At 52.4% G+C, this 22,193-nt stretch overlaps 7 protein-coding genes across 7 annotated transcripts; 2 read left to right on the top strand and 5 right to left on the bottom strand.

Annotated features, from left to right (window-relative positions):
• Nucleotides 1–2,888, bottom strand: BDZ83DRAFT_628255 (uncharacterized protein). The gene is made up of 2 exons (XM_060508686.1): nt 514–2,888; nt 1–458 (listed from the first exon to the last, which is right to left on the bottom strand). Exons 1-2 carry the CDS (start codon nt 2,627–2,629, stop codon nt 334–336), a joined length of 2,241 nt encoding a protein of 746 aa, XP_060362765.1. The 5' UTR covers nt 2,630–2,888; the 3' UTR covers nt 1–333.
• A 1,299-nt stretch (nt 2,889–4,187) lies between these two features.
• BDZ83DRAFT_703505 (uncharacterized protein) lies at nt 4,188–7,854 on the top strand. Its single transcript, XM_060511479.1, has one exon. It carries the CDS (start codon nt 4,349–4,351, stop codon nt 7,697–7,699), a length of 3,351 nt encoding a protein of 1,116 aa, XP_060362764.1. The 5' UTR covers nt 4,188–4,348; the 3' UTR covers nt 7,700–7,854.
• BDZ83DRAFT_628252 (uncharacterized protein) lies at nt 7,855–10,164 on the bottom strand. Its single transcript, XM_060508685.1, has one exon. The coding sequence runs from the start codon at nt 10,134–10,136 to the stop codon at nt 7,998–8,000; it is 2,139 nt and encodes a 712-aa protein (XP_060362763.1). The 5' UTR covers nt 10,137–10,164; the 3' UTR covers nt 7,855–7,997.
• Nucleotides 10,165–11,872: 1,708 nt separating this feature from the next.
• Nucleotides 11,873–12,449, bottom strand: BDZ83DRAFT_783039 (uncharacterized protein). Its single transcript, XM_060515575.1, has one exon. The coding sequence runs from the start codon at nt 12,380–12,382 to the stop codon at nt 11,987–11,989; it is 396 nt and encodes a 131-aa protein (XP_060362762.1). The 5' UTR covers nt 12,383–12,449; the 3' UTR covers nt 11,873–11,986.
• A 1,750-nt stretch (nt 12,450–14,199) lies between these two features.
• On the bottom strand, nt 14,200–15,275 carry BDZ83DRAFT_653669 (uncharacterized protein; the record flags this gene model as incomplete). The annotated part of the gene is given in 5 exon segments (XM_060510634.1): nt 14,200–14,412; nt 14,479–14,617; nt 14,675–14,903; nt 14,914–15,001; nt 15,075–15,275. The coding sequence occupies 5 exon segments, from the start codon at nt 15,273–15,275 to the stop codon at nt 14,200–14,202; spliced, it is 870 nt and encodes a 289-aa protein (XP_060362761.1).
• Nucleotides 15,276–16,504: 1,229 nt separating this feature from the next.
• On the top strand, nt 16,505–18,102 carry BDZ83DRAFT_783034 (solid-state culture-specific ATP-grasp domain-containing protein; the record flags this gene model as incomplete). The annotated part of the gene is made up of 2 exons (XM_060515574.1): nt 16,505–17,112; nt 17,208–18,102. 2 exons carry the CDS (start codon nt 16,505–16,507, stop codon nt 18,100–18,102), a joined length of 1,503 nt encoding a protein of 500 aa, XP_060362760.1.
• BDZ83DRAFT_628249 (WD domain-containing protein) lies at nt 18,053–22,065 on the bottom strand. The gene is made up of 3 exons (XM_060508684.1): nt 21,438–22,065; nt 18,672–21,368; nt 18,053–18,615 (listed from the first exon to the last, which is right to left on the bottom strand). Exons 1-3 carry the CDS (start codon nt 21,763–21,765, stop codon nt 18,521–18,523), a joined length of 3,120 nt encoding a protein of 1,039 aa, XP_060362759.1. The 5' UTR covers nt 21,766–22,065; the 3' UTR covers nt 18,053–18,520.
• Nucleotides 22,066–22,193: the final 128 nt, after the last annotated feature.

The raw sequence follows: 22,193 nt of genomic DNA, 5'->3' as shown, positions 1-22,193 counted from the left end.
GCCTCCCACTTCCCCGCTTGACATCACCGTTCACCAATAATGATAAACCGTCAACCGGTGACGCCAGATAGGTGAATCTAGTTCTTTGATGTAAAGGAGCCGTAGATTTTGGCACTAGGATAGATTCGACGGAATACTTTTGTGACATTGAATTTCGAGAGTGGAAGTCCGCCGTCCTCGGCGGCTCAGTCCAAGCTGAGGGTGCCGCTTCGTTCTCATTCCACTTCTCTTCGATTTGCTACATCTATAGACTAGGTATTGTTGAGGATACCTCAGAATGTTGCTGGGTGAGTAGACTAGGCATTGATAGGCGTGTAGTTCTGTCTCAAATTCTCACTGAATGACCAAATCCTCCCAAGAGACTTCCTTCTCCCTTGGGGGTCGCCACCAAGCTAAGCTCTCCCATCCGAGCTTGGCTTTCTTGGTTGCGATGGCTTCCCCTTTCATGATGCCGTGAACTTGATCTGAAGTTAGCTGAGACTAATTGGTAGACAATGGATGATTGCAACTGACCATAAGCCTCTCCTACTAGTTCATATAGCGTCGTCCCATTTTGTGTTGCCCGCTTGTGTTCCCGCAGAACCAGGGGCAGGTTGCACCCAGCAACAACGAAGATCTGATCTCCTAGCATTGTTCCCTCAGGTCCAATACAAAGATAGCGCTGCGTCCCAGTGACGAAGAAGCGCCGGAATGCCATAGTCTCCCCTATGGCTTCTTCTTCATCCATCATACCACGAGAACCAGCCATCAGGACTCTCTTGACAAGGCCGGGCAATCCATCCTTCTCATCCTTGCTCCACCAAGGAGGCTTCCCATCAAAGAATGCGACCTGACTAACAAGACACGCATCATTTACGGTGTTTTTGACGCCAAGATCAGGTCTCGGCCCATGTGGAGGAGTGACTGAGTCCACTTCGTCGATGAATACAGCTCGAACATGTAGCCTCTCCAGGTCATGGCTGAACCAAGCAACAGGTACTGCGCTTGAGCAGGCCGTAAAGCCATGTCCATTGACAACAAGAGATTCGATAGACCCAGTGACGAAGAGAGAATGAATACGAGATCGGTCAACCAGAGGCTTCGGCCGTCCCTTGAGCGGGCTGTGTTCTCTACGCCAGTCAGGCACCCAGCTCGGCAATGGGATTTCTTCATCTTGTCTCTTTATCCTTCCAGCCGCCAACAGTATCTCCAGACTGGTTTTGCCACGGATGATATCTCTTGCTGCCCCGCAGAACACCTGCTTGACGGACCTTTTGTAGTCAGGTTTGGACAGGCCCCGCAAGCTACCGGCGAGGCTGAGCATCGCAAACACCTTGTCTCGAGGGTCGGCCGCATCTCTAGCCCAAGTGTTCCACAAGAGATCTGATAATTTCCCATTCTTGAGTCGTTCCTTCAGGAGGTGGAGAGCAGTGGCGTATCGACCCTTTAGGTCCGGCCAATCGCTGATGCGCCCATCTCCTGTCTCGATCATCGTCTTTCTCACGTCATCCCAGGCTTCCGCAAAGGGCAGTGCCTTTTGCAAGGTCCTCCACTTGATCGTTCGCTGCCCGCACTGGATGATTGCTCGATCATTGGCACACCAGACCTCTGGAACAGTCCACGTCCGGCTCCGCCATGGGTTCTGAAGAAGTTTGTCAACATACTCCCAGTCCGCTTTGTAGCGTTCCTGGAAGAAGTATTCCATGTGGTTCTCGTAAAGAACGGGTCTGCCGAAAGCGATATGGCCCACTCGTGACCGGTTTAGCTCCCACGCTGCCATAGCCCTTTCCCAGGCTTTGCTGATTCTCAAAGCTCGGTATGGGTTCCAGTAGCCGTAGACAAAGTAGTGTCGGTACTTGCTTCGAAGAAACCATATGATGCCAGAAAATACTTGACGGATTTTAGACCGGAGAAGTTTGGTAGGTAACACAAGCGGCACTGGTGTGTCGACCCTCTCCAAATAGGCCCGGGTATCAGATGAGACCGTGGAAGAACTGCTGTTATCGACGACGTCGGGGTCATTTTTAGAAAGGGATCCGCTCTCGTAGCCCTCATCGTCCTCTTCATCATCGTAGTCTCCCGCCTCGTCGTCTGATATTCCCGCCTGCCTCCCTACTCCACACTCAGAGCTTGTGTCGGAGCCAACCCTTCGACCATCAAGGTATTCGCCTCGATCATTGTATTTCCTATGCATCGCCATTCTCTTGAGGAACGTGATCGCGCGATCACTGCTGCCATCCCCAGCAGAGGGACCTAGCCAGAATATCACGCGTGCTGCGCTTTCAAAAGTTTGCCGCATGAGGTTTGTTTGAGTGCTCTTCTCGGATAAATCCGCCTGGTCGACGCAGACCTCAAAGATCCATAGTGTACGTGTGTCGACAGTGCTGCGAAGGAAGAACAGAAGAGACGCAGCCTCCGACGAGATTGGGATGACTTTGGAGCTTCCATTAGACGCGCTATCTTGCACAATCAGGCTTTCAGAAGCACATGATGCCTCTCGTGCATAAGAGACGGCCTCGAAGCTGGGAGGTGACTCCAGTGAAAGCTCTTGAAAAGAGCATGATAGAGGATCAAACAGGTCACCTGGATGGAGGTTCAGAAGCCGAATACGACCATGCCCTGGGCCCTGATAGATAGAAGACGTCGCCATGTCGAAATTCTGAGCTATCTCAACCCAAAAATTGACTTGGGAATATGGTTTTGTCCACAACTATGAGATAGGGACCTTTTCGTCGCTGTGAAGTGGGTGAGATCTGTTCGGTCAGCAGCCTTCAGATGGCTGCTGCCTGCACCAACAGGGGTCATTCATCAGCCCCGGCGAAGAGTCAGGCTTTGGTCGAGAGGCCAGCAATGTATTCAAGATTATTGACTATTACCATTGAACTCAGGATTCATCAATAGCATACAAGATGAACGCGTCTACTCTCATGTAAGGCGCAAGTTGACTTTTCATTAGCCGCGCACATCACGTTACCTTAAGTACATGCAGCACCATTGAGAAGCGCCTTTGAACTTTCTCCACTCAACAGCCCCGGTGCTAATCATGAGCGCGGCGTCTTGCCGGAGTGAATCCGGGGTGCGGGGAAAATGATGGTGTTGTCCACCTCGCCTGACACCAAGCTCAATGAAGCGCGGCTGACTCACCAGCGCTCCATGGGTTCCTCAAGTTTTGAGCGCATCTTCCTCACGGCACTCGTTCACGACGGCCAGCATTCAGCAGTTTGGTGGCCGACGGAGTTTTCGGCGAGGCTATAGAGTTGCTCTCCGGGGAGATGTCTGGATATTCCGCGGACGATCTCGGAAATGGCTATAATTCTGCCGCTATGCTTAGCCGGACACGCCGGCCGGCTTGTGGTTGGGAGGTTGACGCAGCGGGGTTCATAAGCCCTTTAGGGCTGAGCTGAGGCGCAGGGGTAGTACATGCGGATGAACTCTTTCCATTCATTTCCTCCGATAGGGGTTTGCGGACCTTCATCGTACCTGTGGATGTTGGAAAGAGCAATACTTCTGAACCATGGTTCTCTGGAAATTCTTTCAATGCCGATGATCGGGCCTATGAGGACTCATTTAGCTTTTACTGCGCTGAGCAGTGAGGATGAGGGGCCAGATGCTGGTGTCACACCAGCGACGCTCATCTTTGGCCGCTAGATGAGGTGTCAATATGGCTTATTCATCCCCTGTCAATTCGTGAGCGATGTGTACATGTATAATTCACCTTCCCATACCGATGGTCATGAGGGCCACGATTGTAGTCTTCTTTGCAAAATCATGAAAGCAGATTCTGCACATCCCCATCTTGGAAGACATGGTTCTAGACGGAGTGATCTGCCCAGCTCATCTAATCTCACTTCATCTCACAGGCTCACCTCGTCCTACTCTTTGAGATGAAGGCCCGTGCTTGTGCATGAATCCTGACTCGTCTCACCTTGAGTAGAGGCTTCTTACAGGCCACCAGCTATTTTGGGTCTTATTACGCCGTAATCTTCCCTCCCCCTCTTGACCGAAAACGAGTACAAAGTCCACAAAAACACGGCATTAGCGCAAACTCTGTCGGCATTCTCTTGCCTGCAGCGCTGGATTCGTGCACACTATGAGTTCTGTACTGCGCGTAGATAGAAGGCTAGATAGACGCGGCGAACTCCGCAATTACATCATTCTCCAATGAGACAAAACAAATTGCCCACCCCTCGGCCCGGGCGAAAACTCAACCCAAAGTCATCGCAACCCTCAGAGACAACAAGTCAAGAGACCATTATGTTTGACTGATCTACGGGCACGACGACATAATCGAATAATCAACAGCTGCCCGCTCGTTCGCTCGAGGGGCCGATGATTCCGTAAACGTAAACGCAAAAAAACGGTTGGAACCATGGCATCCGACGAACAGAAGCCGGACGCCGACCGGTACACCGAGTCTCAATCTCCAGAGACTGAGACTCACCCGGATGGCGCCCCGGCGCGGTCGCCGACGACCGCAAGTAAAGCGACAAAGAAACCGGCGCCGAAGCCGGGTCTGGCGGCGAGATTGGGCCTCGACGCGCCGACGCTCATCATGATGTTCAAGGGCTCATTACCGCCCCTGATCGGCATCGCCATCTATCAATCCACGCCTGTGGCACAGTACTTCACGACGTTGGGCTATCTCGTGCCAATTATCTCGGTGCTCGCACTCGCCATTCTCCCAAGAGGAAAATACCTCCAAAACCTCGTCCTCAATGTCACCGGAATCTGCATTGGCGGCGCCTTGTCGATGCTGGCACTGTGGTCCGGTGTTCAGGCGCGAAGGAACACCGCTTCCGCCGAGGAACTGGCCACCGGATTGCCCGTCTACAACTCAAGTCAGTCTGCCGTCTGCGGCGTCTGGCTGTTCTTCAACATTTGGATCTCAAATACCCTGAGAGCCAAATACCCTGCGATGAACCTGCCTGTCATGATCTACTCTATCTTTATGAACGTAGCCTGCACCTTTGGCCCGCTCATGGTGACTACCGCAGCTGCCGAGTCGCTTGTGAAGCGACTGACCGTGGCCATGCTTTGCGCCATGGGTATTGCGACCGGTGTCTCACTTTTCGTTTTCCCCGTCTCCAGCAGAAAGGTGGTGAGCGGTGAATTCAAGGGTGCCATTGGCCTTGTTCGCAAGTCCATCGTCCTCCAGCTCAATTACTTGAAGACGTTATCGAGCCCCGACATGCTCGAGCGTCATCAGACCAAGAGCAGCAACGTTTTCAAGAAGAATAAGAAGCAGAAGAAGCCCGAGGTGACGAAGGAGGCGAAGGCCGCGGGCGAGCTCAAGGCCACGGCTTTGGCGATTTCGGCACTGTTTGGAAAGATGCATGGAGACATCCTCTTCGCCAAGAGGGATATCGCCTACGGCAAGCTCAATTCCAAGGATATTGGCGAGATCTTCAACCGCCTGCGGAGCATCATGATTCCATTGAACGGCATCAGCACTATCGTCGACATCTTCCGCCGAGCTTCCGAAAAGCACGGATGGGGGGTCAACGATGGCAACGGCGACTCGGACGCGGAGAAGGAACGGGAAAAAAGAGTCTGGAACGATATCATGCTCCAATTGCTGGAGCCGTTCGAAATCCTGACGGAAGCGATGGACCAGGGACTCGACCACGTCGGTATCGTCCTCGAACTTACGCCCAAGCCGAAGAAGACGAAGGGCACCGACGTGGAGATGGATGCCGGTGCCAAGGCGACCTCGAAGCCAGGCGAAGCCGGGTTCGCCGAAGTCCTCGCTGAGAGGGTGCAGGACTTCAACGACAAGAAGGGAGAGCTACTCAGAAACTGGTTGAAGGAGAGGCAGCTCGCGACAGAACAGGAACGCCAGGATCTTCACCTAAAGAAGCTCGAGACCAGGATGCGGGAGCGTGACCAGACGCAGCTTTATGTGATGCTGTACATGGAAAAGCTCATGCTCGCCCTCGGCGAAGCGGTGCAGGATCTGGTCATGTTCGCAGACTCAAAGGTGGCTGACGGCACGATGGCAAAGAAGCGCTTGATCATCCCTTCTCAGAAGCGCCTCAAGAAATGGTTCAAGGGTATCTGCAGCACCGAGGACGCTTCTCCCGAGCAGACGCCGGATATCGCTGAGATGGGCGCGAATATCGTCTACGCCGGTGATGGGTATAACAAGAAGAAGGATCCCGAACATCTTCCTGCTCACGGCGTCTGGCAACACTTTGGGAACTCGGTGAGGGCATTCTCTGGCTTTGTCGGATCAGGTGAATCGCTCTTTGGCTTCCGTGTCGCCATTGCAACCATGACAGTCGGCATCATGGCTTTCCTGCAGAGTACCCAGACATTCTTCACTGAGCAACGCTTGGTTTGGGCCATGATCATGATTGCCATTGGCATGACCATCACGGCCGGCCAATCCATTTTTGGCTTCGTATGTCGAGTCGGCGGAACCTGCGTTGCTGTTATCTTTTCCTATATCATTTGGTACATCGTTGTCGAGCGGACTGCCGGAGTCATTGTCTTCCTCTGGTTATTCATCTTCATCGAGCAGTACTTCGTCTTGAAGTATCCGCGGTTTATGCCTGTGTGGCTCATCACGATTATCACCCAAGTCCTCATCATCGGGTATGAGCTCCAGGTTCAGAAAATCGGAGAAAAGGCCGCCGCCGCCACGGGACAACCGTACTATCCTACCTACCTCCTGGCACCCTATCGTCTCGCCTGTGTAGCGGCCGGTTGTTTTATCGCGTTCATCTGGACCATTTTCCCGGCTCCCATCACCGACCGGCGCTGGCTCCGACGGGATCTCAGCGCTTCGCTCTATCTCCTCGCTAACTACTTCAGTGTCGTCACTGAGACAATCAAGGCGACGATGGAAGAGACTCACGGTGACATCAAAAAGCCCGGCACACCTGCTCACAAAATGGAGAAGGAGAGGCGTCGCATTCTAGGCAAGCTACTACTGCTGCTCCCTAGCTTGGACCAGCATGCGCAATGGCAGAAGTGGGAACCCGATATCGGCGGCAAGTTCCCCAGAGCCACCTACGAAGACATTATCAGACGGTCGACTAGCACTATGCGGTACCTGACGCTGATTGCCTACACCATCACCTGGAAGCCGCGTGACAGGCCAGCCAGTCCCTCGTCCGACAGTGACCGGGCCTGGCTGCGCGCTCTCAATCAGGTCCTTGCGGGAATTGAGCCAACACAACACACCATTCTCTCAACGCTCACGCTGCTGTCTAACTCACTGCTGTCGGGCCAGTCACTGCCACCCTTCATGCAACTTCCGAGACCGAATGAGCTTACCCGCAAGCTTCTCCACCTCAAGGGCCCCGAACCGGAGCCGCGGACCATGCAAAGAAGAGGAAGCGAGCTCGAGCACAGGCTCGTCACGGTTCACACCCGGACAGGATCCGAAGTGCGCCCCTCAGGTCGGAAGCCCAGCGTGGCGGAGTCGCCAACGAGCGATACTTCGACGATTGCGAGCATGGCCGAGCTATCGGAGATGGTCAGTCCTCTTCGCAGCGGAAGCATTCTTGACGTGAGGAACGTCGAGCAACACGGATATACCGAGTTCGCAGTGCTGCAGGTTTGCAGCTCGCTTGTGTGCGATGACTTGGAGGGCCTGGTGCGGTCTGTGAGCAGTTTGGTTGGTGTTGTGGACTTCAGCTTCAGGATTAACCCAAGTGAGGCAACGCTGACGAGCAGTGATGAGGAGGATGCTAGAGGGAAAGGCAAGCGAGATTAACATAATACCCACGACCTTGTTTGGAACTACGGAGACATACCAAAAGGCGAATTGAGATAGAAGTAATAAGAATTGTAACTACGAGCATTCAAATGAAGCTCATAATCCCCTTAGACCACGTTATGAACCACGGCCGCCTGAGCAAAGTGCGGTACTTTAAATGTAAGTGTAATATTACTAGCACTAGCTTAATGGCCATATTACCGACCAGAACCGGTCATGTGTATGAAGTTTACAAAGAAAATAGCTGTTGCCAGGTCGAGATCTTATGCCCACGATCCTGCCAACGATCACCATGTCAGGTCTCAACGCAAATGACGCCGCTGCCACTACTATTCACCCGATGACCCGACTTGCGAGTGGTACTCGTCGTAGTAGTCTTGGTTCCAGATCGGCTCATTTCATGCATCTGCGCACTCATTCTTTCCTCCAACCTCTCCATCGCCCTGCACTTCTCCTCAAACCTCACCACAGCCTCGTCGCGCTCGCGATCCGCCGTGTTGCGCGCAGTGATGGCAGTCTCCTTCTGCTCCCTCGCCTCACGGAGCATGGTACGCATGGCCGAAATCTCGTACTCATAGCTGGAGCTTCCCTCCTCAATCTCAGTGATGCTCTCATAGGCCTCCTCGTACTTGACCTCCCACTCGTGGCACTTGGCCTTGAGGGCGCCGCACCTGCTGTTGAGCGTCTCGACCTCAATCTTGAGCACAGCCGAGGCGGACTGGTGGCTCTCGATCTCGATCTGGAGCTTCTCGATCTGCTTCCGGCAGTCGCCCAGGTCGGAGTCGAGACGCTCGATGCGTTCCGTCTTGGTATGGATCTCCTCTTGCGACTTCTTGAGAATGGACTCGGTGTGGCTGAGGGTCTCCTGCACAAGGAGAAGCTGACGATGGTTCTCGTTGGCGCGACCGACGGCACGCTCGCCCTCGTCCTTGAGACGCTTCTTTTCGATGATGAGAATTCGAAGCTCTTCCGTCTTCTTCGTGATAGTTTCCCGCAGTTCGGTGCGTGTAATCTCGATGCGGGAGATCTCTTCGCGGAGGGAAATGATCTCACGGTCGCAGTGCTCCCACTTAAGCTTCCACTTGCCACAATTGTCTTCGGCTGCCTCCCACCGGCAGTGCTCTTCCTCAAGCTCGCGCTTGAGTCTGATGATGTACTGTTCGAGCTCTTCCTTTTCGTTCCGAATCTTGATGATGATCTCCTCCTTCTCGTTCTTGATTCTGGTGATGGCTTCTTCCTTCTCACTCTTGACCTTCGTGATGGCCTCCTCTTTTTCGTTCTTGACTCTGATGACAGTCTCCTGCTGCTCCTTGACCTCGGACTTCTTCTTCTCGTACATCTCTTCTATCTCCTTGTACTTCCGCTTCAGCTCATCATGCTTGTGGTCGCACTTGCGGATATGGTCCTCAAGCTCGCCCCGTCTGTGGAGCCACTCGTGCTTCTCCTCCTTGAGTATCAGGTGGCTCTTTCTGATGTCTACGAGCTCCTTGTGAGTCGACTCGAACTTTGTGGTGATTTCCTCGTGCTTCGAGGTCAGTTCAGTGAGCTTCAAGTCCATATCTGCACGTTCGCCTCGCAGCTTGCCACACTGATCCTCAAGATCGGCACGGGCAGCTGTGGTAGCTACCAAGGTGAGTCTTGTCTGCTCCGAGGTCTTCTTCAGCTCTTCGTGTTCTTTCTTGATATAGGTGTAGGTATCCTTGGCTTCGGCGATCTCGTGCCGGAGGGTCTTGCACTCGTTGTCTCGTGCAGATAGCTCCAGCTTGAACTTGGAAGCACTGTTGATGGCTGCAGTGAGCTCCAAGCGCACTTTGACAAGCTCTTGCTTGTGGCCCTCACGCTCGTGGTTGTGGTGACTGTGCTCCCTCTCCTTGCGCTCCATCACCTCGGTCAACTCCTCGTAGCGCTCAGTCATGCGATGCATCTCAGAGTAGGCAGACTCGCGCTCGGTGATGATCTTACTCCAGACTTCGCGTAACGACATGCTTCGCCTCGACATGCTAGACATGAGTTCCGTGAGCGCCGCGAACTCAAGCTCCGCCTGGCGAGTGAGCTCCTTTGACACTTCGGAACTGAAGCTGGAGCTGTGGGAGCTTGAATGGAATTCATTGCTATAGGAACGACGGCTGACGCGACGCTTGGTAGTATACGCGCTCCTGACGGACCCAGTAGGGCTGCTTGTACGAGGAGATGTTGCGGATGGGTAAGACGGGAGAAGACGAGGTCGGCTTCGTTCATTGATGCTGAGACCCGACATCTCGCTCGTCAGCAAGTCCGATTCGCCCGGAGTGATCGGCGTAGGGATGTCAACGTCCACTCCCAAGTGAGTTTGGGAGTGGTCGTGGCTGTGGTCGTGAGTCGTCGCCATGTTGCCGTGCAGTCCAAAGTGTGAAGCAAGAGTAGAATCCAAAGACTGGTAGAAGCCCTCGGCCATGGGGTAAGGGGAATATCAACAAATTGATCGAGCCGGATTTGGGCAGGGCGAGAACGCACATGCGATGCGGGACTTTTAAGGCCTTGGACTCACCGGGCAAGCTCGTCCGTCACCTCAGCTTCTGCTATTCTCAAAGAATGGTCATCGATACCGCTCGTATGGGCATGATCAGCAAAACTTTCGTTCCTAAGAGGCTGAGACACGGCTGAAGTATGGCTGACTTCCAAAAGCAGCACCGAACCAAACTAGCAAGATCCCAATATCTATCCATTTCCTCCCAAAGAAGCCTATTGGCAAGTACGATGGCTTGCGATAGCGATGAAGCAGCATTCGCAGCTTCGTGATCTGCAGGGTGCCCGAGACCTGATGTGCTTGTTGAGAGAAACTAGACGATGTCGGTAAACGCCAGGGTCCTCATGCTTGCATCCCTAGCTGTCGTAGCTGAGCCAGCCACAGACAGCCCTCCCGCGTCGGCCGAAGAGTGTAGATGTGTCCGATTGGCTTCTGCGTGACGACCTAAACTAGCGAAGGAGGTGATTTCGAGACATATCCCGCGCGCAGGGCACAGGTTACCTCAAATGGAATGGCCATTGTTTCTGTCACGGTAACTCATAAAACTCCTCGCTTAGAATGGAGACAAATCTACCGAGCCATATGGCCGAAAGCGGTCACATCTTTCCCCGCGTGGAGTTCATCTCGACTTTGAGAATCACTGCCGGAGTTGCAGGCGTCTCCCCGCAGAAGACTTACTACCTAAGGCAGAGACACTCCCGTTTCTCGCCCAATTACGGTTCGGCTGGTAAACTGTCGTTGGCTGTTAGATGTGGAGTCTTCGGTACCAATGGTCAGGTTCCAGTAGATTCACCTGAGACCCCGACTGCATTCAGCTCCCAGACCCGACAGCTTGAGTGAAACATTTTGACTTAACACAGCGGAGCAACCTTCACAGACAACATTCTCCGAGCCCCTTATTTCCCAAGAAAATAAGATCAGCATTCGTGATGGGCATCATTTCTTGGATTCCCAATCTCTGGCGCGTTCCATGCGCCAAGAGTTAACTGCTAGACGGCGATCATCGCGTTCTTGACTGGAGCCGGTGAAGCAGAATGAAAGCACAGTCTTCAAGACATAACACCTCAACAATCGCGGGTGTCTTAGTATATATCGTTTTCATATTTGTCAGAAGTCTCTGGACACCTTTGGGCTACAAACCTTTACGCAGTAGATGAAATTGACAATCCGAGAAGATGGCGCCCTGTTTTCACCGGTGCAAACTGGCTAAATGCACGGCAAGCCAGTCAGACCTCGTCAAGTTTTCCTGCAGCAATTATGCTGAGAAATTCATAGGCCTTGTTCTATTGTAGGCGGCCAAGTTACTGTGGAAGACTCAGCACTATGGCTGGGGTGTTGGGGAGGGTGGGCGTTGACGAGGTCACTGCGGCTGTGATATGGAAGAGATAACAGCTGAAAGCTAGCTGACCCCTTAAATAGACGCCGCAAATATGAAAACGAACCCTTTTTCGGCCAGAGTACCATATAATGCCGGAGAGTCCGTCTGAATAACACCTGTTGATAAAGTCAACCATTCTCAGAACGCCCGCTATTTCCGAGTTGTGAACTTTATCGCTCTCGACAAGGGTACAGACGACCCACGAATGAGAGACACGGTGGGTCTACTAGGAGGATTCACGGCCCCTGGCAGATATCTTCACGAGCAAAAGTGCCTCATCAATGACTGTAATTGTTCAGATGCTGCCTCGTTGTTGTAAAGGCATCGCTAGGAATATTATTTGAGAGCTTTCAGAGCACTCTCCACCAACCATCTCTTCCCTCGTGGATATTCGCCGACTTCATGCCTTGTCGCACTTGAGTCTCCAGCTGCTCTGCGGCGAACAGACGACTGCACCATTGAACTTCAGAGTCGTCTTCGCCTGGCTGCTTCGTGCGTGGTTGTAAGTGATCCAGATACCATTCTGCGCAATGTCCCTGCCATCTGTCGATCTGCAGGCGGTGTTGACCTCATTCCACCATCCGGCCTTGAGCTGCAGCTCGTCTCTGCGGTTCTCCATGGCCCACTTGAGGTCTCCGAAGCTCAGGTCGTTTCCAGTCCAGAGACCGGAACACAAGAGACGCTGGGCCTTGGTTATAGCGCCAATATCGGCAGGCGCAGGCTCAGCAACTGCTTCCGGTGTAGGTGCGGCGAAAGCGCTGGCTGCGAGAAAGAGGATGGTTTGGAACTTCATCATTGTCGTCTTGGTGCCTTATGGGTCTCTTTTTGTGAGTCTTTGGTGTGAATTTTCAGGTAGGTGAAGGGCTGATTTCTGACTGGTGTATGGTGAGAAGCTTTAATAGTCTAAAGGACAAAGAGTTGCTGGCTTGGAAATCAGAGATGTTAGGTCAAATTGTTGACTCAAATACTCGCAGACGATGACTTCAAGGCCACTGCCCGGCCATGGTAATTTCTATCGATAGTATCCAAGAACATGCTATGCCTCACATGTTGTACATGACTTGTACCGGCGGGTCGATGTTCAACGCGACTGAGTCCCTGATTTGCTCACCTGTCCGTAGAAGCCCACTACAGCGAAGCATCCCACCGGTGAACGGTTGTCGGCAGGATAAACTTCGCGAACGATGATCAACAGCTTGATTGGCTGACCTCGATGCTATCGGCCATCTCGTACACCCTAAAATCACGGAGTAGTCCGCGTATTCGGGTACACATGATTCAGTACAACACAAGCCAAAGGCCCAAAGCTCTACCAAGTGGCCTTGGTGTAACTGGAAGTTAGAACAGGGTTATACGAAAGCGACTTATTCGGCTCCGAACCTCTGTAAACTGGGACTCGGACCAACGAATAGTCCACCAATACAATTAGGCCGCTTGAACCACGCAAGGTTTACAAAGCTTAAATGATTAAATACCGCTGCAATCTTCGCTAGCCGTTCGTATTACACGCGAAATGGTTGGAGCATATTGGGGAAGATAGATTCAGGGCAAATGATCTGTTGATCGCGAGACGGAGCTATCCTGAGAAATCGGCTAGCTTTTCCACGTTAGGGATGCGTTTCCTCCACCTAACATAGGTACACTAAAATCATCAGCGTTTGGACCTTCATTCGAAAGGAAACGTCAATGTCATAATATGGAACATCACGATCCGCCGACTTGAGTCAATCGTATTTCATCTCCGGATTGAATGTTGAAATTTAGTTGGGCAGAAATTCACTAAGACTCATTAGAACAGAAGCCCGATACTGAAAAATTACTCGGGTTCAGACTAGCGATGGGCGAATCGGATAATCGGGTGTCGCAAGTCATGCGGTGGACGACTTTGAAAACCAAGGAGGACAGCTACCACCAGAACTTCATCTTTTCCAGCCGTTCAATTGAGATGAAACATCTGAGTTTATGCGAGAGGATGTCATACCAAAGACGAGGTAGTCGACCTTGTGTAGCCGATGGTATCTCTAAGGCCGTTGTTCTTTGGAGTTCCCAAAACACAGGCTTTGTTACCTGTTTCCTTATCCCTGTACATGTGTTTCTCCACGCGCAATCATTTATAGTTGCTATGGCTTTAGAACCGCAACCTCCCATATCGCAGTACCCCCGCTGCGGCTGGGCTTGGTCTCCCACTGCGATTCTGATCACATCGGCTTTATCTCCTGTCAATTGATATGCTGGAGACTTCTATAATCATACTCGGTCTAGCGTAGTACGGTGAGGTGATCTGTTGGTATACGGATTGATAACGCAGTTCAAATTGTCGCAGGCACCAATGGGGACGCCAGCTTAGCGCCTAATCATGAGATCTCACCATGTGTACCGGGATTAGAGTATTATGTCTACCAACTAGACAATACACTGCTTGCTATCTTAGACCTTTTGCAATTCTCTCAGAGCCTTGACTGAGCCTCCTCTGCTAGGTGTCCCTTAACGCAGTTCATGGTTTACTGTACGTGTACTTCATAAGCACATGTGGTTGCCTAGGACCGCCTCTTTCACGGGGTTAAGTCCCATGTTGGACAGGACACATTCCCGACACAACATACCACTATGTTCTCACTCTCTCACTGCGTTTCTAAGCCCATCGGAATATCTATCATCTTCAGGGACGTTCCTCCGCACCGCGTCTTGGTGTCTTGCCACAATAGCCAGCGCCACAACAAAGCGCGAAACTTCCGCGGCAATGTTGTCGTCCATATCGTCTCCAAGGAAATACCGGGAGGCGTAGTGTGGCATCGCCCAGAACTTGCATCCGTTCTCCTCAGAAACCTGTTGGCCATAGTAGGAATACAATCAGCCTCCCAGGATACGCATCGTACGGTTTTGCATACTCACCGATTGCTTTCGGCGCAAGCGGCTGTCAATGAGCCACAGCTTTGAATTTCTACATCCACTCAGACTCCTTGAGGCATGCACCAACGAGTCATACTCATCGAAACGGTTCTCCGAGAGCTCCATGAATGACAGTTGCTGTCTGAAGCGGCATCTGGTAAGTTAGTGGGGATCACTCCAAGCTGTGATCCTTTCATACCGGAGGAGTTCCTCTACGGTCCATGTGGATTCGAATCCAATTGCGACGTGTCTGACTCCTACGAGGTCATCCTCCTTTGAGAGAAATGGCAACTCTTGACCCAACCGTATGAAGTCTGGGATGCAACAAATGGACTGCAAGACAAACAAGTCGGATTCAGAGAAAACAGAAAACCACTGGTCGCTCTTGCCGTCGCTGATTTCGAAAGTGGCAAGTTGTTTGACGGGAACTAAATTTACCTCTGAGGAGCTCCTCGGGTGGGATTACACCTACGGTGCATAGCTGCGCGGGACTCTCTGCAGGCGGTCCAAAGGCCTCCGTCAATAGCTTACGATGAATGGTCTCCAGCAGTTCAAGAAGGCGTATTCATGTCTCCGGTTGAGAGTGGCGCAGCTAATACCTGCTTTTGACCCTTGCTGGCTCTTTCAACAAGGGTATTTTGTTTGAATATCTCGGTCTCCGTAAACAAGGGGACAATGGAAATTTCTGCCACTGAGAAGTAGTGGACGCCTCGATAGCCGTGAGGCCGAACGGCGTTCTTCCAAACTAAGTCTCTAATCTCGCCTGGGAGGCGTGGAAAGTGGGGAAAGACGTTGGACATCGCGGAATGATGTCGGAGAGCCCAGGTTTCGCGTAGTTGTCAAAAAAGTATAATCGCTTTTCAAGCTGGATGGTGAAGGAGAGATGTTCCAAAGATGATTAGGATAGTTGGAAAAGAAATCAGCTTCCTACATCTCGTATGTTATATGTTCCTCCGACAAGCCGCATGATAAAACGCTGGAATAGCAATGACCGGAGACACGGTCACTGGCGACAAGGATTTTGCCATCTTCGCCACGAACAATGCCGCTATCACGTCAATAAATGTCCATTGAGGCATTGGAAGAATCGTTCTCGCTTGTTTTATTCCAAGGAAATTCTACGGTTTTTGGTTCGTTGGCCTGAACATTGCCAAAGTCTGCCCTTGTTTCTTCTTTTTCATGCTAGAAGACCAACTTCAATGTAGGATTTCATGCCAGAACGGAGACCTGCAATATGCCGCGACGTAAACAAAATGCCGTGGTTTAGAATCTAGAATTTTCAAAATACCACATTTCTGGAGTGGATAATGCGAGATACAATTCTCCTTGGTGGTTGCAATCGGTCAAGTCTACCAAGAACCGCCCAGGCAGGCCGCAAAGGTCGAGGCGGCACCTCACGACAACGCACCTTTTACCTCAAATAGGTCATCCACCGTGGTCTTCTCGAGGTCAGAGATTCGTTAGTTAAGTCGTGAGGCTGCCTGCTGCCTCAGAATTTACAGCTATCTTATTTACCGGACAGCGACGTCAAAGGTCTCACATGAGACCCGCCTACAGAGTAGATCACTGGGCAATCCGGTCAAAGTGAACCCCAAACTGACGCACTGCGAACGTGGATGGAGATGACGACATCAATAGCCATGCATAATCCCTGTGTTCGTGACATCTTGTCTCTTTTCCTCCCTTCAGAGAGGTGGGAGATGGCGCCACAGCCTCGGCGCACAACCTCTCACGAGCCCGGAAGATGTGCATTGAGTGACCAATATCTCTCGGATGTCTCAAAACATGTCAAACGTACCACAGCCACGATGGCCCGAAAGTTATAAGTCGCATGTAGCGATGGCCTGAGTCTTTTTCCAGTCGCGGGTTCTTGCTCTTCAATGACATTTCTAAAGTAGTCAAGATCTCAAGCTTTCCCCTTGGCAATTCAAAAACAAAGGGCAACTCACTCGAGTAAATTGGACCCTTGGAAGAACACTTCATCTCACGTGCAAAATCATACTTCTCAGGAGAAGCAAACATATCAACAATGATAGAACTACCATCAATCACCCTAGACACAACTCTCACAGACCTCTATCGCCGCGCAAACCCCCAAAATGCAGACAAGCGCATCGCCCAAGTCTTATGTCTCATCAACTCCGGCTCAGAACTCAACCCCAACGTTCCACGCAACGCAAAATACCTTTACCAAGACAGCCCCTTCAACGCAGTTCCACAAGATCCATCCAGCAGCAGACTGCCAGGTGATGATGGCGGAAGACAGCAGCAGCGCGCACTGGCTGTGAAATACCTCTCGCTGATCCCGCAACGAGACGCCTTCATCAGCGGCAACACAGCCGTCGTTCTCTTCCACACCATGAACTCGAAGAAGCGAAATTTGCACGATATACGCGAGACAGAAAAGACACTCTCCGTCCTGTCCAAGACCCAACGTCCAGATCTCATCTTCTGCCCCGGGCCCTCCGAAATCCCCATCAAAGAAGCCGGCATCGATCTGATCGCCTGTAAATTGTTCTCGACGGGCTGGAATCATACAACAACCTCATCTTCCCGCCCGAGACACACTGGTTCCTCAATTCCAAGGCTGGGCTCGCACGATCAGGCCTTCCTACCCCGAGAGCAAACATTCTCGAGGTCGATGGGTTGGCTGGTGATGCGTGGGCATGCTGTGCTTCATGCAGCAGCGGTGATGCAGCAGAGTTTATCATCCCGAAATCCTGTACATGAAGCCGGGGCAGATGGTTGAAGGAGCAAAGCGACAAGATTTACGCGGATCTCGAATCTCACCCCCTGCCGTTTGTCCTCAAGAACCAGCAGACCTTGGGCGGTGCGGGGACGTACATTATCAACACCGAGGACAAGCGTCAAAAGCTGGTGCAGGACTTCAGGAATGGCGTTCTTCGCAAGTTGCTTTCTTCGGTGACGGAGTCCAACGCTCATCTCCAGCCTGGACCTCTGATTGTCTCTGATGTGATCGAGGATCCCTTGGAAAACTATGGCTTGACTTTCTTCGTCACAGATGATGGCAGTGAGCCGGTTTTCCTGGCTGTATCGGAGCAGATGACGGATGGCGATAACGCGTGGATCGGGAGTACCATCAACTACCGCCGTCAAGAGCAACTGGAGAAGAAATTTGGGCTGTTAGTTAAAAGGGTTGCGACCTGGCTGAGAGGATATGGGTACATCGGACCAGCTGGAGCTGATGTCCTGGAAACAACATCGTCGACGGCAGTGTACTCTAAGACGAACGGTGTGGAGAACGGTGCTTCTTCCACCATCTCTAATTCAGTGAATGGTGGCCCCGACTTCTCCAACTTCCACATCGTCGACCTCAACGTCAGAACGTCAGGCTCAATGTGCCTCCCCCTCCTACGAACTCACTTCACCACCCGCGGCCTTTGGAGCGCATCTTCCTTCTCCATCAGCTACAAGAAGTCCCGCGACGACTTCATCGAGTCCTTCCAGAATGAATTTGAGACAGGGAGGATGTGCGTGCTTAGCTGGTATGATGATCCGGACACGGGCTACAGTCTGGCTGACGTGGCTGTTGGTGCCGAGGATGTGGATGGGTTGCGGACCGCAATGAAGAGGGTTCGAGATTTGACAGAGGAGGTGACCTTCTAGTGTTCGTGTGGAAGAGCTACGTCAGGTAGATTCTAACTTGCGGGGCCTGAAAATGTTTTCTGAGATACTGGACAACGAACAAAACCTTAGATAGAGGAACTTGGCCGGGATAAGTAGGTGAAGCTTTGCAAGCACGCGAGCAAGTAATATGGAATGACATTCACGAGCTTGAGCTCAACTAGAACTGTATCTTGACCACGTCCGTCCCATCCCAAAGTAAAGCCAGCATCAAAAAAACGATGCCTGGCTCGCCGTGCCCACGCCATTCATAAACACCCAATAGGTACGCCGACTCCCGAAACCTGCGGCCCTTTTGGTTCTCATCATGCCAACTACCAGTAGGGTTACTTGGTAGGTATACTATACAAACGGTGCATCTTCGTTATTAGAACAGACTTTCCATCCTTCAGCCGAGCGCTCATGCCTCAATCTCCATTGCACCGTCACTCTCGAGGTTGAGATCGAGGACACGAGCGTACTGAATGGTCAGTCGTTGTAGTTCCCTGAATTTACCTGAGTGATTGTTAGCGTGTCTACCTCATGAAAAGTGAATCAGCTAATCAACTTACCGAGAATCATGACAACGCCCTTCAGGAGCTCCTTGCGGTCCCAGCCACAAATCTCAACCTCCTGGCTAAACCAACCCCGGCCGCCCTCGCTCGGCTTCTCGTCTTTGTCTCTCAAGATACCGCCAAGCAAGCTGTTAAGGAGCTCTTCAACCTTGCCTCGATGACCCTCGGCACCAAGACGCTTTGCATACATGAACAAGTAGAGGCGGAACTCGTCCCTTGCGTCCAGGTGTAAAGCGGCCGCAATGCGGTTCTCAAGGTGAGCAATACTCACCGTTGATTCAAAGCCCTCAAAGCCGTCTTTGGTCAACAGCATTTTGACAATGCGCTGCAAGGTGTAGGCGCGACCCTTGAGCAGGAACTCATTCGTCGTGTGCCTTTCGAGGTAGGGAATGATGCCGGCGGAAACGTTGGCCGTACTGTCGTCCTTGGGCTTCGCGGGTGTGACGGGTCCAACGGCAGTCGACTGCAGAGCGCCAATCGATGAGTCGTTGCTGTTCCAGTACTGAGAGCCAACAGCCCACCAGGCTTCGCTGACCCGCTGCCATGTGAACATGTCCCGAGTGTAGCAGTAGCCGTCTCCGTTGGTCAGTGTCACCACAATGTGGCCAGCCGAATTCAGTTGAGCCGATGTGATGCCGGGACCTGGTGTCGTTGTATTGAGATTAAGCGATGTTGTCGCGAGTTCGAGAACTGGGCCTAATGACACTGGGGGATGCAGGGCTGCTTGTCTTTGCAGATCCCAGACGTGGCACAAGCCGACAGCGTTGATGCAAAGCAGATAATTATTGCGGCACTCAAGGATGACTGGTTGGGATTCCATAATGATCGGGTTCATCAATCTTCGTCCAGCGGGTGTCCAGGTGTAGATACTGCCATCTTCGCATGCCACTGCCCAGAAGTTCTTGTTGCCAGTGACAAGAATGACTGCTCTCGGCAGGTAGTCCTGCCAAAGAAGCGTCCCACGCTTAGTAGCAGAAATGAATGAGGGATCCCTGATTTGAGCAGGGTTTCGGGCTTCAAGGATGATGTTTTCGGGCACCTTGGAGGCGTCATCCGTGCTGCTTTCTGGGAGCAAGACACCTCGTTCGAGCGGCCTCACAATCTGAGATCTGACTTTGGGTACAGCCAGCCGAATTTGCGCAAAGGCAATCGATGGGTTCAACACCGCAGGCCTGAGATACTCGGGTGTGGGTACAACGCCGTAAGCAGCCGGCACGACTGAAGCTGGCTCGACGCCATCGACGCCGTTCAGTACCACAGGCGTTGGCCCTGTTGCCTGTCGCTTTGAGGCGGGATCCTCTTCTTCTTCGCCCTCGATGATTGGGGTCTTGCGCTTATTCCCGAGCAGCATGGCAGCAACACCGCCTTTGGGAAGACCCTCAAATGGTCTTTCGAGATCTAGAATGGTCTGAGGTGTATCGTTCTGCGCAGCCTTCGATGTCGATGTTGAGCCCACTAACTGGGTTTGAGGGAGAGACGATTGGCCGGTGCCGGATGAGGATACAAGGAGAGGCGCAACACGTTTCCTACCGTCCTTGCCAACCGTCACCCGGGACTTCAACTCCTTGACTCTCTCCCCCGACTTGTCGCCATTCTCTTCTGCAGGCTTCTCTCTCTCTTTCTCTGGCTCGACATTGCCGTTCGTGGGCCTCGGCGTTGATGTGCCCGTGGCTGTCCCATTGCCAACCGGTTTGGTGCCGTTGGTCGCAGGCGTTGCTCCTTTGGAGGAACCCGGGTCACCCATCAAGGCGCCCATCCTTGACTCTGCAGCTCGAGACTCACCAGCTTTACTTTGATTCTCCAGGTTCAGACCCTCTATGTCCTCTGCAATACCCATGCCTTTCCTTGACGCGCCGTACTTCTGAAGAGCCTTGTCATTTTCGCCAGCATCCGCAACCCAGCCGAGCTCCCCGTGATCGAACGAGATTCCGAGGAGTGTGCCGTCCAAGCTGGCGGCGAAAATGGTAGTTCCGTCGGGTGACCAAGCCAAGTCAGAAATGGATTTACTAGCTACATCCTGAAGAATGACTACAGGCCGTGATGTGTTCGTATTCCAGATACTCAGAGTCTTGTCTTGGCCTGCTGACGCTATAACAGTGACCAAGGCATTGTTGTCTGGTTGCTCCGCCGGGTTCTCCGTATGAAACAGGCGTGGCGAGAACATGCAGACCTCGGTCGGCCCTTCGTGGCCGATTAGGTTGATCTCACTGTCCCATCGTGTTCGCTCAATTATCGCGACTGAGCTGACAGGACCATTGACGGCGTTTGGAGCGGCAATGTGATTTCCATCAGGAGACCAGGAGCATCGCCGGAAGTATGTGGTCAACGGTGAACTCTTAAAGGGCCCGCTGATTGTTTGCTCCAGCACGAAGTTATTAACCATATCATGTTGCGTCGCATTCGGTGCAGGTGGCGTAAAACGAAAGATCTTGATTGTTCGGTCGTCGCTGGCGGTCGCGAAAAATTTGTTTGCAGGGTCGAACGTGATGCCTTTTACGTGACTTGAGTGGACGGTTATGGTCTTGAGCTTCTCGAAGCTATGTCCCGACCAGACCACAATCTTGGAGTCCAAGCCAACCGACACCAGTATGGAGGAATCGTATGACCAGGCAAGGTCCTGAACATCGTTCTCGTGTCCGACGAGTCGCTTATACGTCTTCCAGTTCTCGACCGGTGGGGGTTCGGCGCCAAGTCCTGTAATCTTGCATTAGCATCCGTCACGTCGAGGGCATAGTGCAGTGGGTTTCGGCAGGAGCGCATTACCAAATGAAGCGACTGGAGGGTTCTTGTCAAGATGGTAGACGCAAATAAGCTTGTCATCGGCACCTGATGCGAGATATCGACCATTTGGGGAGAAGCGAACAGAGTGAATAGTGCCGAGGTGATGGCTCATGTGGCAGAGCTGTCTCGGCTTGCCTTCTGCGTCACCATTCGCATCGCCATAGATGGCCTCGGTTGACCACACTCTGACATGGCCATCACCTCCTGCGGTCGCGAGTCGTTTCCCATCGGAGGATACGTGACAGCTGTACACCTCGAAGTCCTTTTGCTCGCCGGAATGGCTCAGCCACGTAGGCTTAATGACGCGCATCGCGAATGGCCCCCAGGGTCATTTAGACCAGGTCCACGGTCGAAGAGGAGGGTTGGTATGGGAATGCGACGTTAATCGGGTTGTTGCTGGAGCTCTCGTCGATAAATAAGGCGTTGCGATTGATGCGCCGTGATGTGGTTGGTGATAGTGAAGCTGGGGAACCTAAAGCTGAATACACAAAAAAAGGCGACAAGCTACACAGGTGGGCACAAATTGGGGTTGATTGAATCACAAGAAAACGCGTTTTGCGGAGCCCGGACGCCCTGGAATTCGCGTCCAAAGCTCCTGCTGCTGCGTACGCTAAATGAGCGGCCAATTGACACCGGAACTGCAAAGGTACGTCTTGAGCTGCTGCACAGACCACCTTCACGGTCCGACAGAGGCTCGGGACGGATTAATGACCCTCCTCAATCTACGTACCTCTACTG

This window comes from Colletotrichum acutatum (genome assembly GCF_030867785.1).
Source record: "Colletotrichum acutatum strain CBS 112980 chromosome Unknown BDZ83scaffold_75, whole genome shotgun sequence".
Taxonomy (NCBI): Eukaryota; Fungi; Ascomycota; class Sordariomycetes; order Glomerellales; family Glomerellaceae; genus Colletotrichum; species Colletotrichum acutatum.
The sequence above is the reverse complement of the archived record's forward strand: the minus strand, read 5'-3'. Positions and strand labels throughout refer to the sequence as shown.

Bases quoted from the DNA above. Each gene is read 5' to 3' on its own strand.
- BDZ83DRAFT_628252 (XM_060508685.1), bottom strand. From the start codon at position 10,136: ATGGCCGAGGGCTTCTACCAGTCTTTGGATTCTACTCTTGCTTCACAC.
- BDZ83DRAFT_703505 (XM_060511479.1), top strand. From the start codon at position 4,349: ATGGCATCCGACGAACAGAAGCCGGACGCCGACCGGTACACCGAGTCT.
- BDZ83DRAFT_783039 (XM_060515575.1), bottom strand. From the start codon at position 12,382: ATGATGAAGTTCCAAACCATCCTCTTTCTCGCAGCCAGCGCTTTCGCC.
- BDZ83DRAFT_628255 (XM_060508686.1), bottom strand. From the start codon at position 2,629: ATGGCGACGTCTTCTATCTATCAGGGCCCAGGGCATGGTCGTATTCGG. The intron at 459-513 runs GTCAGTTGCAAT...CTTCAGATCAAG, and splicing joins ACTAGTAGGAGAGGCTTATG to TTCACGGCATCATGAAAGGG.
- BDZ83DRAFT_628249 (XM_060508684.1), bottom strand. From the start codon at position 21,765: ATGCGCGTCATTAAGCCTACGTGGCTGAGCCATTCCGGCGAGCAAAAG. The intron at 21,369-21,437 runs GTAATGCGCTCC...GCAAGATTACAG, and splicing joins CCCTCCAGTCGCTTCATTTG to GACTTGGCGCCGAACCCCCA. The intron at 18,616-18,671 runs GTAAGTTGATTA...ACAATCACTCAG, and splicing joins GGGCGTTGTCATGATTCTCG to GTAAATTCAGGGAACTACAA.